The sequence below is a fragment of the Lontra canadensis genome, unplaced genomic scaffold (assembly GCF_010015895.1).
Source record: "Lontra canadensis isolate GAN:19392208 unplaced genomic scaffold, GSC_riverotter_1.0 scaffold37, whole genome shotgun sequence".
In the NCBI taxonomy this organism is placed as follows: Eukaryota; Metazoa; Chordata; class Mammalia; order Carnivora; family Mustelidae; genus Lontra; species Lontra canadensis.
The window spans coordinates 4,113,788-4,132,699 of NW_022631031.1; the positions used below are offsets into that span (position 1 = coordinate 4,113,788).

Sequence of the window (18,912 nt, forward strand, 5' to 3'; positions counted from 1 at the left end):
AAAACTAAAATGCAGAGAAAACGTGTCCAGTAAATTTTTAGAATTTCTATTCCTCTTTTCAAAGTAATCTCTTTGAAGAGATCTCAGCCTTGTATGGCTACTTTACGCAATGAATGAAGCATCTAGTTTTGAAGAATGGAAAGGCCAATTTGGAAGCATAGGGAGGCAAATTTCCTGCTACCAATAGTACATAATCTGGAAGAAGATCCAAACATTCAACTACAGCCTTTCAAAGCATAGAACTGACTCCATTTTGAATCAAAGATGGCTTTTTCCCCTTAGTTGCATATGGTCTTTGATGAATGGGATTTATAAGAAAATACATCAACATTTACAATACTCCTCCAGCTGAACTCATAATTGCACCATGTCTACTACCTGTCTCTTAATTGATGGTATCACATTTTTCCATTATCAGGATATTGGTCAGGAATTTCATGCAATACAAATTATGAAAGCTGGGTTCTACTGGCCTCTTAAAATCTAGATAAAGTCCCATGCAAATCCACAGAAGTACAAAGCTCTCCTTAAGATTTCAGTATTTCCCCAGATTGTACTATTTCTTCCTTACTCTTTACTCCATGTCTTATTTATCCAGAAATAAAACCAGCTCTGACTATATTTCCTCAACAAAACAAAACTAAACTAAACTAAACCAAATATTTAGAGCATTTGTAAGTTTAATAGATTTCATCAAACACTGCGGTTATCCTAAAAAGATGCTGTACCACATATAGCACAGCATACTTGAAATCCATAAATAGGGCTTTCTTAAATGTCCTCAACCCAATGCCTAGGATCAATGGTTTCTCCTCACTCTGTACACACTTCTCCAATTATTTCCTGGCTCCTCTTGCTTCTTGTCTGCCCCTTGTTTTCTCTGCCTTTCCTCTCTCCTGGATAGCTCCACAACTCCAAGTTAGAATGCCTCTACCCCAGGCAGAGCATTCAACCTTCCTCAGCAGATATTCCCAGGTATAATTCTAACCAAAACGATCTAAATCTAACCAAATTGTCTAATTTAGTTAGATCAGGAAGGAAGTGTGCCAAAAAGGCCTTCCTTTTAGCATAATCAGCCATTCCTCAGGGGCAGATGTAAATATGGATGGTAGGTTTCTTTAGACTCAGACTTGAAACTTTCTTCTAACAGTCCACTCTAATGCAAGGAAATCCTACCCCACTTTGCTACGATACTGCCACAGTAAAGGTTTTGATCTGAGCCACAAAAGACATCAGAGCATGGGTGAGGCAACTAGCTAGATTTCTATAAACTTCCCTCCCCTTCCCATCATAAAAATCTCCAAAAGGTCCAAATATTGCTCTCATGAGATAGCATGACAGTCCTTCATTTCTCCCTTGCCTTTCTCCCTTTCTTCTTCTTTCCTTTTTCCCCTTCCTTTTCTCTTTCCTTCTTTCTTTCATTCTCTTTTCCTTTCCTTTTTCTTCCTTTCTTCTTCCTTCCTTCCTTCTGTTTTCTTTTTTTCTTTCCTCCTATCTTCTCTACCTGTACTCTCAGCCACCAGCACCCTTATCTTGATACATATGGAAGAAATTAACTAAAGATTTTGGGAAAAAAATTTTCAACAACTTTCTGGTGGCAACTACTAAACTAGGCAATTAGTATACCAGACAAAATAGCTTCACCAGCACTTATATAATAAACAGTGTGAAGATCATCGCATGCACTTGGGTGTTTTGGTTTTGTTTTTTTTTTTGTTTTGTTTTGTTTTGTTTTTGTCTCAGGGACCGTTTACCTTCTCCTAGCCAACTCTTATTTATCCCTGAACTTCAACATCACTTCCTCAAGGATGCTTGCGCTGATCTTCCAGTACATTGTCTGCTATTAACATAAGTACTCTGAGTGGAAACCACCTCCCAATCACCTCTGTCACCTTTGATACTTATATATATATATTTTGTTACCTCTTTGTGCCTGCCAGTGCTACGAAGCCATATCTTCTGAGTGGAGACCTCGTGTGACTTGTACTTAACATATGGTCAGTATTCAGTATATATTATTTAAATGAATAAACAAATGATAAAACATATCGTAAGGTTTCTTCCAGATAATGTAAATTTTTGCTTTTCTATTTAAAGAAAAATAGTACAACAGAATTATGATAGTTCTGACTTTAAAAAGACACAGGGAGCATCTCATTCAATAGACCTCAGAACTTCAGAGAAAATAGGGGGTTTATAATCATAAAAAGGAGAGTTCCGTTTGTTCTAATGTTAAATACACATTTTTCAAATATCCTATGTTTAATTACCCTGAGACCAGATTCAAGCTAGCATGAAATAAGCACTATTTAGATGTAGCTGAGCACATGGATAATTTTCACAATGCTAGGGAATGAAATGAAGTCCAAATCTCAAAAGAAAACCACAAGCTAAGAAAGTAATTTTGTAGAGATTTTTTTTTTTTTGAGTCAGTCTATCAGAATCCATTTGCTCTAGGTTTTCAGTTGCTGCATCTCCAGATATTCATCTTTTGTTTTCCAGCATTTTCTGCACTTACAGTTTTAAAAAGAATTTATAATCCATCAAGGTAGTATGTGTATTATACCAAATGGCTGTTTTAAAATGTGTTTGGAAAAAATATATTTATTACGGAGAAGTTCCACATCATTTTAACCCAGATCAAAGGTACATGTTACTGCTGCTTTTAGATCTAGAAGTAAAATTTTGAGTTTCAGTTCAAGCAGCTGGGATATCCTACTCTCTTTAGAATCTGAAGTCCAAACTGAAGCATCAATTCCTTATACAAAACATGCTTTGACAGCTTTTGTAGTAATTAGTAATTTGCCCAACTGAGCATGGTCAGACTTCTGGGCCCATGAGAAGCATCCCAGGAGACCTCTTCTGGTCAGGATGCCTTTAGCATGTTGAAAAAATACTCTTAGTAAAATCCTGAGGTTGATGGGCACAGTATGGCACACTACTAAAATCCTTTTACTCTTCCCAGGTCAAATTATTCAGTTGTAAGTTATATAACACAAGCTAAGTTAAAATGGTTTTACTGAATTTTACCATTATCTTGTTATAAACCTGTTATAACCGGTTACTAGTTATAAACCTGAAACTCCTTCTAAACATAGCAAGTTACTCCTTTTTCTTTGTCCTTATTTGATCCTATGTCTAATTAGAATTAATTTTTTTTAAATAATAGGTACTGATTGGACTTCATTAAAATGTCGAGTAAAAATGTATCAAAAATTCTAAAATGCCACACTCTGCATATTAAGTGCAATGTTTGATTTGATGCTAAATTTGATGAGACGAGTACATTATAACCAAAGCCCATACACAACTTTGTAGTTTAACATTAAAATAAGCCCACAGACAAATGAAAAATGGTTAAAAATGTGGACTAAATTTTCCCAGTATAAAAGTTGCAGCTTAGTCATTTTTTTTTCATTCTCTAAAAGGAAAAAAAAAAAAGTATATTGTCTCTAACCTTACTATCCAAAAAGGTAAGTCAAAAGATTTATAAAAGTTAAATAAGAATACAAGCTTCCTTGTAAATACATGAATTCTTACCCTCCTAAAACATTACTTATTTGATAAATATATCTTCAACAAAGATTACCACATTCTGTGATGCTTATTGTTTTCTCAGTTACTATCATTTCCTTAAACTTTTTACTCCAGAAATGAACTGATATGAAGGTGTACTGATTAAAGTTTATGTCTTTTGGGGGCACCTGGGTGGCTCAGTGGGTTAAAGTCTCTGCCTTTGGCTCAGGTCATAATCCCAGGGTCCTGGGATCGAGCCCCACATCGGGCTCTCTGCTTAGTGGGGAGCCTGCTTCCTCCTCCCTCTCTCTCTCTCTCTGCCTGCCTCTCTGCCTACTTGTAATCTCTGTCAAGTAGATGGATAAAATCTTTAAAAAAAATAATAAAGTCTATGTCTTTTCTAAGAAATAACAAGTGTTAGCTCATGCACTGTTGATGGGAATAAAAATTGGTACAGCTACTGTGGATAGCAGTATAGAGTTTCCTCAAAAAATTGAAAATAGATATACAAGTCAATAATTTCACTAATGGACAGTTACCCAAAGAAATGAAAACACTAACTAAAAAAGATATATGCACTCCTGTTTATTGAAGCATTATTTATAACAGACAAGATATAGAAGCAACCCAAAATGTCCATTGATGAATGGATAAAGAAAATGTGGTATATATACAATGGAATATTACTTAGCCATAAGAAATAGAATGAGAAATAGAAAAAGAATGAGATCTTGCCATATGTAACAACATGGATGGCCCCAGAGGGTGTTATGTTAAATGAAATAACTCAGAGAAAGGCAAATACCGTATAAAGAATCTAAAAAATAAAACAAATACATAAACAAATAAAAGCAGAAAGAGACCCATAAATACAAAGAGCAAATTAGTGGTTTCCAGATTGGGAGGGAGGGCAAAATGGGTGAAGGAGAGTGGGGGATACAGGCTTCCAGTTATGGAATGACTAAAGGACAGGGATGATAGGCACAGCTTAGAGCATATAGTCAGTGGTACTGTAATACCATTGTATGGTGACGGATGGTAGATACACTTATGAGCATAGCAAAATGTACAGTTTTGCTTAATCACTGTTTCATACCTGAAACTAATGTAATATTGTGTGTCAAGTATATTTTAATTAGGAAGATTTTTTAAGTCTGTCTTTTTTCGTTTAAAAAATGGTAAGTATTAAACCTGTTGAAGTGAAGAATGCAGTGATTTGTTACTGTATTATATGTATTAATTCAATATTGTCATTGTTGATTAACTCATTTGAAAAGAGGCAGAATTTCTTGACAGTTGGTATAAATCTATATAAAACATCACTGCCTATATCTATAAGTCCATGATAATAATAACAGTTAGTACAATTAAAAAGTTTGTTCCATGCATAACTCTGAAGGAGGATATTATCTTCTCTTCCTGACTTAAAACAGAGCAGTTGATATTCAGAGACTATCCCAAACTCATGCTGCCACAATTGTGCAAAACAGAAACTCAAATCCAAGTCATTTGGGTGAAAATTCAGTGCTTTTTTAAAAGAAATGTTGTCTATTTGATATCCTGTGTCTTTGAATCTACCAAAAATTTACCTTCTCTCTACTTAATTCATAAATAAAATAAATTTTAGATAATCATTATAGTTCTGACCAGTCTTTGATCTCATTTTTGCTCTGTATTCACATTTTTTGCTCAGGTAGAACTGTTTCCCTATGTCTCAGCCAGGTCTTCCATTTATTTTCATTAATGTGGCATTGCTCCAAGTGAATTTAATGGTTGTATGAAGCATTTCTTCTACTCTCCTGCTCTTTGATATTTAGCAAATGCCTGCCATCAGGCATTCTCACCAGATGTTCACAACCAGGCACATACCATACTTCAAAGTCTTACTATTATATCTGTCACATGACATTTGTGTTCACATGGCATTTATGTTAAATGAATTATAGAGTGTTGAATACAGCAATAATGATAATAGGTAAAAGCTATTGATGAATAGTTTTAATGGTGTAGGTATTTAGTATCTGCCAAGATTCATGTTTCCTCATCAATTATATTCTGCCGAAAGCTTTTCTGAATCACCCAAGCTCTAGTCCCACCGTCCAGGCATATATGGGTTTATCACATTACATGAAGGACCAGTGTAAGCTAAGCTTAGAGATTTATAATTTCTTAATATATTTTATGAAATTTTATTTTAATTCAGCTTAAGATGTTTTTATTGCTACTTTAGAGTAGTTTCTTTCTGGATGAAAAAATAAATGTTTTGTACTATTTAATAGCCACCTACTATACACATTACACGTAAAAGCATGATTTTATTTTACTATGAGACACAGATACTGAATTACATCAAATACTTTTATGCACTGATAGATCATACAGTTTCTCCTTGAGCTAATCCTATTATAAAGTTATAATAATAGCTTTTCTAATAATGAACCTTCTTTACGCTCATGAGATGAAGCCAATTTAAACATGATGTACAAATCTAATACACTATTGTGCTAAATTTTATTGTGTATGTTTGCCTATATACTCATAATAAAAATTGGTATTTCTTGTTTATTACTGTAACCACCCCTGTTAAATTTTGATCTCAGAGTTATACATACACGGCAAATTCACAAACTATTTTTTTATTTTCAACACTCTAGGAAAATTAAATTTCACAGAAATTACCTTTCCTTGGACAATTGAAAAGAACTTCTAGTGGTATCACTTGGGCTATGGGTTTTTAACTTTTGTTTTTGTTCTTTTTTGCTTCAAAAAATACTTTTGAAGAATGCCTTGCACAATTTCTATTTATACCGTAATAATTTTTTAATTTTTATCTTCTTGAATAAATTCAGTAACACAGTTTTTTAGAAAATTAACCAATGAGATCTAGATTATCAAATTAGCCTCAAGCTATATAAGGTATTCTATCATAATTTATAATTTTCTTAGTTTTTCTGTATCATTTACTGTATTATCTTTTACATTCTTAATAGTATTTTCTTTTATTATGTTTACTATATAGGGTTAGTTGCTTATTCATTTTAATGATAAAACTAAAGGAGCAACATACATTTATTAGTACTAATTATCATACCATATAATCAAAATTCCTTCAAAACAGCTGTGTGAATTTATTCTTTCCTATCAAATTCCATTTGCTTGGGAGCTCCCTAGCATTGAGTGCTGGAAACAGATCAAATACTTTCATTATTTGAGTTCCAATTGTTCTTTCATGTGTACACACACCAACCTTGCTTCCAAAAGAAGATATCATTACCTTTTTCCCTCCAGTTTGAAAAGTTTAGGCAGTCTATGTTTTTTCTGCAGGAATATTTTAGGATATTGCTTTATAAACATAGTGTGAGCTGAGAACACACTGCAAGAACTCCTGTTTTAAAAATATAAAGAGAGAAAAATTATAATTTAGATATCATCAGATAATGGTTTCCAAGGGAAAGATTTTTAACTTCAGACATACAACTATTTACCCTAAAAAGCAAATGAAAAAAATATGAAAACTAAACATTCTATGCTTTAAAATTATCCACTATAAAAATTGTCCATAGTGTGCCTCAGTAAGAAATATTTTATGAACATCAGATTTATGGGAATGTCAATGCCAAAAATTTAATATTAAGTTGAGCCTTCTTAAAATTTTATTTCTGTAATTGATGAAAGCCCTTACATAAAATATGCCACATAATTAAATTCCTCCAAAATGATTCAAATAGAGTTCACATATACATTACCAAAAAGTATATTTATCTGAATCTTTGCGATGATTTATGAAAATCTCATGCACTGTATTTTTAGGACCAGAATAATGATGTGTTAGAGCAAAAGATCAGCACTTCCCAATCCAGAAGGTCACTGGAATCATTGGGATGCTTCTTTTAAATACAGATTTCTGATCCTTTTCCTGAGGAAACAAGATCTCCAAGGATGGAAGTCTGTGTGGACTTCTCTATTTTAGATATCCTACTCCACAGTGGACCTGAATGGCTCACTTGGTTAAGTGTCTGCCTTCCTCTCAGGTCATGATCCCAGTGTCCTGGGATCAAGCCCAGCATCATCTGTCTCCCTGCTCAGTGGGGAGTCTGCTTCTAACTCTTCCTCTGCCTGCCACTCCCTCTGCTTTTGCTCTCTCTTTACCTCTCTTTCTGTCAAATAAATAAATAAATAAATAAATTTCCTTCTCCAGGTGATTCTTAATTGTAGCCAGGTTTGCAACCCATGGCAAATACTAAAAATGCCAATAGCAAGATCCAGTGGATATAGTCAATTATCACTCAGTGTCATGTAATGACTTATATTTCTGGAAAATGTGTTTCATTCCATTTTTAATTGACAACCACCATGAAAAGTTGGTCAATTGTTTTTAAATGTTAAGCATTCATCTTAACAGCTTTTTTCAATAATTATCAAAAATGATCATACTTAATATGCCAATGAGTTAAGCAAGGTAGATGAAATGGATGCATTCCTGGAAACCTATAAACTTCTAAAACTGAATCAGGAAGAAATTGGCCACCTGAATAGACCAATATCTAGTAACTAGATTGAAGCAGTGATCAAAAACCTCCCAAGAAACAAGAGCCCAGGACCTGATGGATTCCCTGGAGAATTCTATCAAACATACAAAGAAGAAATAGTACCTATTTTCCTGAAGCTATTTCAAAAAAGAGAAACAGAAGGAAAACTTCCAGACTCTTTTTATGAAGCCAGCATTACCCTGATCCCCAAACCAGGCAAAGACTCCACCAAAAAGGAGAATTTCAGACCAATATCCCTGATGAACATGGATGCCAAGATTCTCAACAAGAACCTAGCTAATATGATCTAATAGTACATTAAAAAGATTATCCACATGACCAGGTGGGATTTATCCATGGGACACAAAGGTGGTTCAACATTTGCAAATCAATCAATGTGACAGAACAAATCAATAAGAGAAGAGAGAAGAACCACATGGTATCTCAATTGATGCAGAAAAAGATTTTGACAAGATACAGCACCCGTTCCTGATTAAAACCCTTCAAAGTATAGGGATAGAGGGAACATTCCACAACTTCATAAAATTTATGACAAACCCATAAGAATATCATCCTCAATGGGGAAAAGCTGACAGCCTTCCCTTTGATATCAGGAACATGACAAGGATGCCACTCTCGCCACTGTTGTTCAACACAGTAATAGAAGTCCTAGCAACAGCAATCAGACAACAAAAAGAAATAAAAGGTATTCAAATTGTCAAAGAAGAAGTCAAACGTTCAGTCTGGCAGATGACATGATACTTTATATGGAAAACCCAAATTCCACCCCCAAACTACTAGAACTCAAACAGCAATTCAGTAATGTGGCAGGATACAAAATCAATGTACAGAAATCAGTTGCTTTCTTATACACTAACAATGAAAATATAGAAAGGGAAATTAGAGAATCGATTCCATTTACTATAGCACCAATAACCATAAGACACCTGGGAATAAACCTAACCAAAGAGTAAAGGATCTGTACTCGAGGAACTACAGAACACTCATGAAGGAAATTGAAGAAGACACAAAAAGATGGAAGAGTATTCTATGCTCATGGATCAGAAAATAAACATTGTTAAAATGTCTATACTGCCTAGAGCAATCTATACTTTCAATGCCATCCTGATCAAAATCCACAGGTATTTTTAAAGAGCTGGAACAAACAATCCTAAAATTTGTATGGAACCAGAAGGTTCTTGAATTGCTAAGGAAATGTTGAAAAAGAAGAACAAAACTGGGGGCATCATGTTGCCTGATTTCAAGCTTTACTACAAAGCAGTGATCACCAAGACAGCATGGTATTGGCATAAAAACAGACACATAGACCAGTATAACAGAGCAGAGAGCCCAGATATGGACCCTCAACTTTATGGTCAAATAATCTTTGACAAAGCTGGAAAAAATATACAGTGGAAAAAAGACAGTCTCTTCAATAAATGGTGCTGGGAAAATGGGACAGCAATATGTAGAAGAATGAAACTCAACCATTCTCTTACACCATACACAAAGATAAACATGAAATGGATAAAAGACCTCAACGTGAGGCCAGAATCTATCAAAATCAGAGAGGAGAATATAGGCAGCAACCTATTTGACATCGGCCACAGCAACTTGTTTCAAGATATGTCTCCAAAGGCAAAGGAAACAAAAGCGAAAATGAACTTTTGGGACTTCATCAAGACCAAAAGTTTCTGCACAGCAAAGGAAACAGTCAACAAAACAAAAAGGCAACCCAAAGAATGGGAAAAGACATTCACAAATGACACTACAGACAAAGGGCTGATATCCAAGATCTATAAAGAACCCCTCACACTCAACACACACAAAACAGATAATCATGTCAAAAAATGGGCAGAAGACATGAACAGACACTTCTCCAAAGAAGACATACAAATGGCTAACAGGCACATGAAAAAATGTTCAGCATCATTAGCCATCAGGGAGATTCAAATCAAAACCACATTGAGATACCACCTTACACCAATTAGAATGGCCAAAATTAATAAGACAGTAAATAACAATTGTTGGAGAGGAGGTGGAGAAAGGGAACCCTCTTACACTGTTGGTGAGAATGCAAGTTGGTGCAGCCACTTTGGAAAACAGTGCAGAGATTCCTCAAGAAATTAAAAATAGAGCTTCCCTATGACCCTGCAATTGCACTACTGGGTATCTACCCCAAAGATACAGATGTAGTGAAAAGAAGGGCCATCTGTACCCCGATGTTCATAGCAGCAATGGCCACAGTTGCCAAACTGTGGAAAGAACCAAGATACCCTTCAACAGACAAGTGGATAAAGAAGATATGGTCCATATATACAATGGAGTATTATGCCTTCATCAGAAAGGATGAATACCCATCTTTTATATCAACATGGACAGAACTAGAAGAGATTATAAGTCAAGCAGAGGAGTCAATTATCATATGGTTTCACTTACTTGTGGAGTATAAGGAATAACACAGAAGACATTGGGAGATGGAGAGAAGAAGTAAGTTGGGGGAGACAAACCATGAGAGATTGTGGACTCTGTGAAACAAACAGCGTTTTGGAGGGGAGGAGGGTGGAGGGATGGGTGAGCCTGGTGGTGGGTATTATGGAGGGTACGTATTGCGTGGAGCACTGAGTGTGGTGCATAAACAATGAATTTTGGAACACTAAAAAGAAATAAAATAAAATAAAATGGGGAAAAATGATAATACTTAAAAATGAACACTGACAAACAACTTAGTCAATATTTGCCACATGGCAATGAATATAAAAATCCTCAAGAAGGATTTCTTGTTTCACTGTCAATGTAAATAATAACAACACATTATAAAATATTTATAATAGCTTATTTTCTCCTGGCCAGAGTTTCCTAAAACATAATATTAATTCTTTACATAAAACAAATACTCCATACTTTAAGAATGTTATGTAAGTTAATTGATTCACATAATGCAATGTGAATTTGCTTTAATATGATATTAGGCATTTTCATGCCTAATCTCACACTACAGAGATACACAGAACAAGAATTTACTCTTTAAAAAAAAAATTTTTTTTATCTATTTATTTAAGAGAGAGAGGGACAAGATAGCAAGAGAGAGCAGAAGCAGCGAGGAGGGAGAAGCAGGCTTCGGTTGAACAGGGAGCCTGATGTGGGGCTTGATCCCAGGGCCCTGGGATCAGGACCAAGCCGAAGGCAGACGCTTAACAAACTGAGCCACCCAGGCACCCCTAGAATCCACTCTTTTTAAAATCTAGTCACTGATATCATTAGAAGCTTTTCCAAGATCTTTTTTTTTCTCCCCATTTGGAACTAGCATTTTACAATCATCTATTTTACACATCTACTTGTAATATGTCAAGTACTTGTTATATGCCAAACATTGGACTAAGATCTTTACACGATTTCTGTCTCATTATATATTTATATAACCTGACAAGGTTGCTATTCTTTACTGCCCATTTTACACATAAAGAAACTGCAAACTTGATTCATATAACTAGGAAGTAGAGGACACAGGATACAAAGGAAAACTAAATTGACTTGAAAATACATTCTCAGGGTGCCTCCTGGTTTTGGTTCAGCTCATGATCACCAGATCCTGCAATGGAGCCCTAGGTCGGACTCCATGCTCAGCAGGGAGTCTGCTTGAGGATTCTCTCTCTCCCTTTTTCTTTGCCCCTCCCCTCATGTGCCCTCTCTCACATTCTTTCTCTAAAATAGACAGATAGGTAGGTAGGTAGATAAAACAATCTTTAAAAAAAAAATTGTCTTAACCTTTTGGATATACTGCACCCCCAAAATAATAAAACACGTTAGTTCTTACTAAGTGTCAGCCATTATTCTACGCAGTTTACATGCTTCAGATAATTTATCTTTATAGAACTATATTACCCGATATTCCTATCATCCCCATTTTGTAGAGAAAGAAATTGAGAGTCAAGAAATACTAAAGTCTGACCTCTTTCCTTTGTCTACATAGAGTCTATTCTACAAGACTTGGAAACTTACCCCAATCTGTGATCTGAATATATCATCTTTGGAGTAGCTGAGAAGTTTACACCAAAATGCTAAGACCTTCACTGTTGTCATTTTCTATATGTATGACTGAGTTGCTTGCTTCACTAATCCTGAGAATTTTCAAGATTTGGTGGCCGGTGTACATGGATCAGTGTTTCTGATCTGTCTCCAAAGTAGTATCATCAAGAAGCAAAAGATGTGGAAGGTTAAAGTGGAAGAATCAAATGTTAGAACTAGGAATGATACAATTTTCAGAATGAGGCCCTAAGTGCCCTATGATGCTATGATGTATATTCTACATCACAAAAAGTAATTTGACAGCATATTCCTATTTCTTTTCTTTTTTTTTTTAAAGATTTTATTTATTTATTTGACAGAGAGAGATCACAAGTAGGCAGAGAGGCAAGGAGAGAGAGAGGGGGAAGCAGGCTCCCTGCTGAGCAGAGAGCCCGATGCGGGGCTCGATCCCAGGACCCTGGGATCATGACCTGAGCCGAAGGCAGAGGCTTTAACCCACTGAGCCACCCAGGTGCCCCCCTATTTCTGTGTCTCTTTTGAAATAAAAACATATAGTTCTCTGCATTCAGTAGGTATGCATTATTGTCTAAAACTATGTGACGTCTAAAAATAATTGCCTCTAAATATGGATAGGAGAAGTAGATTAAGAGAAATGATGTAAATATAATTAGATAGCCAGGGACAGAGAAAGATTAAGAATTATGGCAAGGATGACTACGGATCCAAATAGCTATTTGACACTTGAATACTGTCCACAAAATAACTTTCATAATTTCCTAGGCTATGAGTAAACACTGTCTATTGACAAAATTCATTACTTTATTGGTGCTCATCTGCAAGGAAACTCACCTACAAAGAAAGAGCTTCAATTTCCTCAAGCAGATGAAGGGGAGATATATCCAAAACCTATAGATTTACTCACAAGAGCTCTAGAACACTTTCAGGATGCTCTATATCCAAAGGTCACAAAATTAAATGCTTACAATAGCCAAGCACATATTAAAAGGTGGGGACTGTGCTGAACTGGAAAGAATGCCCATAAAGCCACAACCCTCCTTTCTCTCTGCTGTTGGTGTTTTCTCATTTTTATCACATATTAAGAAAAGTCCAAAGTGGTCAGACTCTGCAGGCTTTTGTTTTGTTTTTGTTTTGTTTAGTTTGCTTTTACAGAAGCCAGAGGTCTGAAGTTTCATGTGAAATTTTGATTTTTAAATATTAGTAACTACTGTAGGTTGAATTTGTTCCTCCAAAATTCATATGTTGAAGCCCCAATTCCTAATGCAATTGTATTTGGAGATGAAGCTCTTAGAATATAAAGCTAAATGAGATCATGAGAGTAGGGACCTAATCCGATAGGACTGGTAGTCTTCTAAGAAGAGGAAGAGAAAGACCTCTCTCTCCACATGCACACACGAAGGCCAAGCGAAGACACAACTAGAAGGCAGCTGTCTGCAAACTAGGAAAAGCATTCTCACCAGAAACTGAATCAACTGGCACCTTGATCTTGGATTTCTTGCTTCCAGAACAGTGAGAAATAAATTTCTGGTGTTTAAGACAATCTATGGTTTTATGTTATGGCAGCCTAAGCAGACTAAGACATTAACTTACTTTTTTAAAAAGTTTAAATTACTGTGTGAATCAATCAAAATAATCTTCTGGCTGTATACCAATTACACTATCTCAGGCCAAAGAAGGAGCCCCAGTTAATGGCCTTGACGGTGTTCCCTAACTACATGACACGTAGTTACTTCTTGTGTTCTCTACTAGGTTGTGCCTATGATAAGAAATAAAAGAACCTTAGTCTTGGGCTCAAAATGATCTGAATTTATACATTAATTTTTCTACTTTATATAAACTTAAGCAGGTCATTTATCCTCCATATGCCTCAATTCCTTATATATCAATTAATAGATACATGTCTAAATAATAACAATTCAATTTTTAATATACAATGATTTTATATCAATCTCAAAAATTTCTCTAAGTTGCAACAAACCATGTCTTTTTCTTCTTGGGCACAGAGCTAAAAACTACATTTCCCAACCTTTCTTGCACTTAGATGTAGTCTCATGGCTGAGTTCTAGCCAATGGAACATGGAAGAGAGTATGAGAGTAATGAGCACCATTCCAGACCAGGCCCATCAAAATCTGCTCCCAACCTCACCAAAAAATCTTCCTACCTAAGATTCTCCATGTCTTTTTCCCTTCCAACTTGAAGCAAATGAGTAGGGTAGATGTGAAAAACACACACAAAGATGGGAGAACAAAATCTGAGGGTTTTGAAGGGGCAGGGGGTGGGAGGTTGGGGGAAGCAGGTGGTGGGTATTGGAGACGGCAAGGATTGCATGGAGCACTGGGTGTGGTGCAAAAACAATGAATACTGTTACGCTGAAAATAAATTTAAAAAAAAAATTTTTAAATAGAAACAGCCTACCAATCAAAAATAACCCTATAAGGCTTAATCTGAGAAACAAAGAAACTTCTATTATGTTAAACCACTGAGATTTACGGTTTGTCTATAACTGCTAGAATACCCTAAAACAGCTTATATCTTCTGCATATATCTTCTGCATCCTGTTGAGTTCTGCTTACAAATTTGGGAACATAATACACTTTTAATAAAATACTTATTGATGAATTATATTTATGTGATTTCCCTAAGGCAATTTACATTTTTTCATTTTAAAAATTAATTAAAACAAGTCATAAAAGTTGAATCTATTCAACCTCTATAGATTTTTTCCTCCTGAATTTTCCTTTTAAATATTATATTACCTATACATTTATTTGATGAAAACCAAAAAATATGTAAATGTTATTCTTCTGCATTAGAAGAAGGTGCAGGTGTAATTTAATACAAATTAAGTTCACTTTATATATATATACAGAGAGAGAGAAGATAATATATTATACATTATATAAAATGGATTTATGTTTTATTTTATTTATTATATATTACATTGTATATAATGGATCTCATTATTTTATTACACTAGTAATTTAAAGAAAAAAATGTTCTATAATAAAGCCAATGTATTTAACATACCCTAGCTACTAAATGGAAAGATCAATCAATCAGCAATCTTCAGATAATGCCACTATAAAGTGTCATTCCATTCAGTTTCCTCTGACTTACTTCTGAAATTTTTTGAAATGTTAGTATCTAGTTATGAGTACATTTGATCATCTTCCTTATCTACGGATACAGCTCACTACCAATGACTTCATGGCTTCAAAATTATTTGATTATTTTTTCAAAGGAGCTCTACTCCTATGCCACTACAGTTGATTAGTAGATACATTAATCATAAAGATTAATCCCTAATTTTTTTTTATTTTCATAAAGTTTCTGGAAAAAAATTAAAAGATATGTTTTGACAAAGCCAACTGTAAAGATATGACTTGAAGACCAAATCTAAACCTTTTATAGGGATATTGACCTGTCATAAAATTTTACTTCCCCTATTTTCAGGACAAATACTCAATTAGCATATAAACTGAAGTTGTGCTTTGTCTCTTATAAACAATTCCAACTTCTCATTTATTTATCTTTAGAAAAGGAATATCTACCTTTGGGATTGTTGTACTAGTTAGAAGTAATAAAAGCAAAGCTCTGACCCACCATTCACAATATATTAGGCATGTAAAAATAATAACTATTACTACAAACCCAGGTACAGAATATATGCATGGTGTGACAAATTCTTCATTTTATTAAAAATGTAGAGATATAGGGGCAGCTCAGTGGCTCAGTCAGTTGAGCATCTGACTGTTGGTTTCAGCTCAGTTTATGACCTCAGGGTCCTGAGATCTAGCCCCACATCAGGCTCCATGCTCAGTATAGAGTCTGCTTGAGATTCTCTCCCCCTTTCCTTCTGCCCCTGCTGCTTGTGCTTTCTCTCTTTAAAACAGATAAGTATTTTTTTTTTAAGTGTAGAGATATAAACTCTACTTCTTTATTTAAAGGACCTACACAATGAGTCTAGGGGAAATTTTCATTGTTGTAACAGAACTATTAAAAAGAAAATATCTGGCACCCATTGTCCTGTAGTGTAGAACATCACACCTTAGAAAAAAGATCTTCACAGTTTCTAAATCGTGGCAGTCTTGATTCTCTAAAGAACTCTGTTGTTATGGGGGGTTAATGGGGTAGGAGAAGAGTAAATGAAACAAGTTGGGATTGGGAGGGAAACAAACCATAAGTGACTCTTAATCTCACAAAACAAACTGAGGGTTGCTGGGGGGAGGGGGGTTGGGAGAGGGGGGTGGGGTTATGGACATTGGGGAGGGTATGTGCTATGGTGGGTGCTGTGAAGTGTGTAAACCTGGAGATTCACAGACCTGTACCCCTGGGGAAAAAATAAATATATGTTTATAAAAAAAAAAAAAAAAAAAAAAAAAAAGAACTCTGTTGTTGCACATATGATGCAAAAGAACTTTCTGTTACATTGTTGATCTGACAAGAAGTAAGTGATGTCTCTGAGGAGCACCACATTGCAACAAAAAGGAAATGAAAGTGAGTGGATACCTGAGATGAGAGCAAGAAGTAGATAGGAGGGGTAGGATTTTTAGGAGTGCACTGGGAGGAAAATGCAACTTGACCCAGGAAAAAGGAGGGGAGCCCAGCCTGAGGACCTTGATTTAGAGAGAGATTCTTGAAGGAGAATGAAGTAATGTCAGCTTCTTCATAATACCCTGGTTCTAGGAAAATAAAGTTATAAATTCTCCCTGGGGGAAAGTATCCACAATTTAGGTCACATATTATTACATGCTAAGAATAAGCAAATCTTTAGCAGAAAGATTATCTGCAAAGACAAGTTACCATGAGTGGAGCATGAGACTTATACTGCTAAAGACTATAAATCCTCGTATGTTAGATATAGGGTATAGAATGGTATAAGATATTTGTAGAAATAAAAGATAGAATAACAATGATGATCAATAACAAAAGACTATCAGGAATGACCAGACAAATTTGAAAAAAGAACTTGGTGGAACTTCTCAAAATGAAAATTATAATTATTAAAATTAAAAACACAATGAAAAGGATAGAGATCAAATTAGAGAGAGTTGAATAAGAAATTAAATTTGAAGATATATCTGTAGAAATTCACAAACACTTCAGAGAAATAATATTGACAAAAAAGAGTAGACAAAAAGGTCAATGAAAGAGAAACAGTAAGCCCAGAAATAGATCCACATGTATACAATCACATGATCAAATCAAAAGAGCAAAGGCAGCTCAATACAGAAAGGATAATTTTTTCTGAAAATGGTATTATAACAACTGGACATCTCTCTAGGAAAAAAAAAAATGCATGGGTACACAAACTTTACACCCTGCACAAAATTATCTCTAAATAGATCACAGACCTAAATGTAAAAGCCATAATTTTATAACTTGCAGAAAAAAAAATTGGAAAATAATCTAAGTGACCTCCAGTGTAGTGATGACTTCTTAGATTAAACACCAAAAACATCATTCATGAAAGCAAAAATTAATAACTTAAACTTTATTAGCATTTAAAACTTCTGCTTGCAAGACACTACTGTGAGAATGAAAAGATAATACACATACTGGGAAAAAATATTTGCAAAACACCTATTTGATAAAGGACTGATATCCAAAATATAAAAATAACTTTTAAAACTCAACAATAAGAAAACAAACAACCTAATTAAAAAATCAGTAAAAGATATGAACAAACACCTCACAGAGAAGACATACAGATGGAAAATTAACATATAAAAAGATGCTTCACATTATATATCATCAGGGACATGCGAATTAAAATAACAAGATATCAGGGGCGTGTGGGTAGCTCGGGTAAGTGTCTGACTCCTGATTTCAGCTCAGGTCAAGATCTCAGGGTCCTAAGATTGAGCCCCATGTAGAGCTCTTCATTGAGCGTGGAGCCTCCTTAAGATTCTTTTCCTCTCCCTCTGTGCCTACCCCCACTTGTGTGTGTCTCTCTCTCTAAAAAACAAAACAAAACAAAAAAAAACACAAGATACCACAACACACCTATTAGAATGGCTAAAATTCAGAACACTGACAACACAAATTTTTGTCAAGGAATGGAGCAACAGAAACTTTCATTCACTGCTGGTGGAAAGGCAGTGGTACCAACACTTTGGAGGCCAGTCTGGTAGGTTTCTTACAAAACGAAACATACTCTTACCACACAATACAGCAATTGCATTCTTTGGTATTTCCCAAGTTGGTAACTTAACATTCACACAAAAACCTGTACATGAATATTTATAGCAGGTTTATTCATAATTGCTAAAACTTGGAAGCAACTATTCTTCAATTGAATAGATAAACTGAAGTACATCATACAATGAATATTATTCAGTGACAAAAGGAAATGAGCTATCATGTCATGAAAAAAGATGAAGGAATCTTAAATGTACCATTGCTAAGAGAAAGAAATCAATTTGAAATAGCTAAAAACTGTATTTTTCCAAGTATGTAACATTTTGGAAAGAGTAAAACTATAGAAATAATAAGATTGGTGGTTACCAGGGATTAAGGAAGGAGGAAAGAGTAGGTGAAACACAAGGAATGTTTAGACAGTAAATATTCTATATGATACTGTAATGGTGAATACATGTCCTTATACATTTGTCAAAAACCCTAGCATGTGCAACACAGTGAACCCTGTTATAAACATAGACTTTGGTCAATACCGATATTGATTAATTAATTGTAACAAATATACCACACTTATGCAAGATGTTAATAATATGGGAAACTAGGAGAGTAAAGGGTATTTGGAAACTCTACTTTTTGCTCAATTTTTCTGTAAGCATAAAACTGCTCAAAAAATAAAGT

At 34.8% G+C, this 18,912-nt stretch overlaps 1 protein-coding gene across 1 annotated transcript in view; it reads right to left on the reverse strand.

The window, feature by feature from the left end:
• The window catches only part of LOC116874443 (cyclic nucleotide-binding domain-containing protein 1-like), a 54,212-nt gene that overhangs the window by 8,716 nt on the left and 26,584 nt on the right, over positions 1-18,912 (reverse strand). The window contains exon 3 of the mRNA XM_032869085.1: positions 6,791-6,901. Coding sequence (XP_032724976.1) covers positions 6,791-6,901 — 111 coding nt within the window. The remainder of the gene's footprint in view (positions 1-6,790; positions 6,902-18,912) is intronic.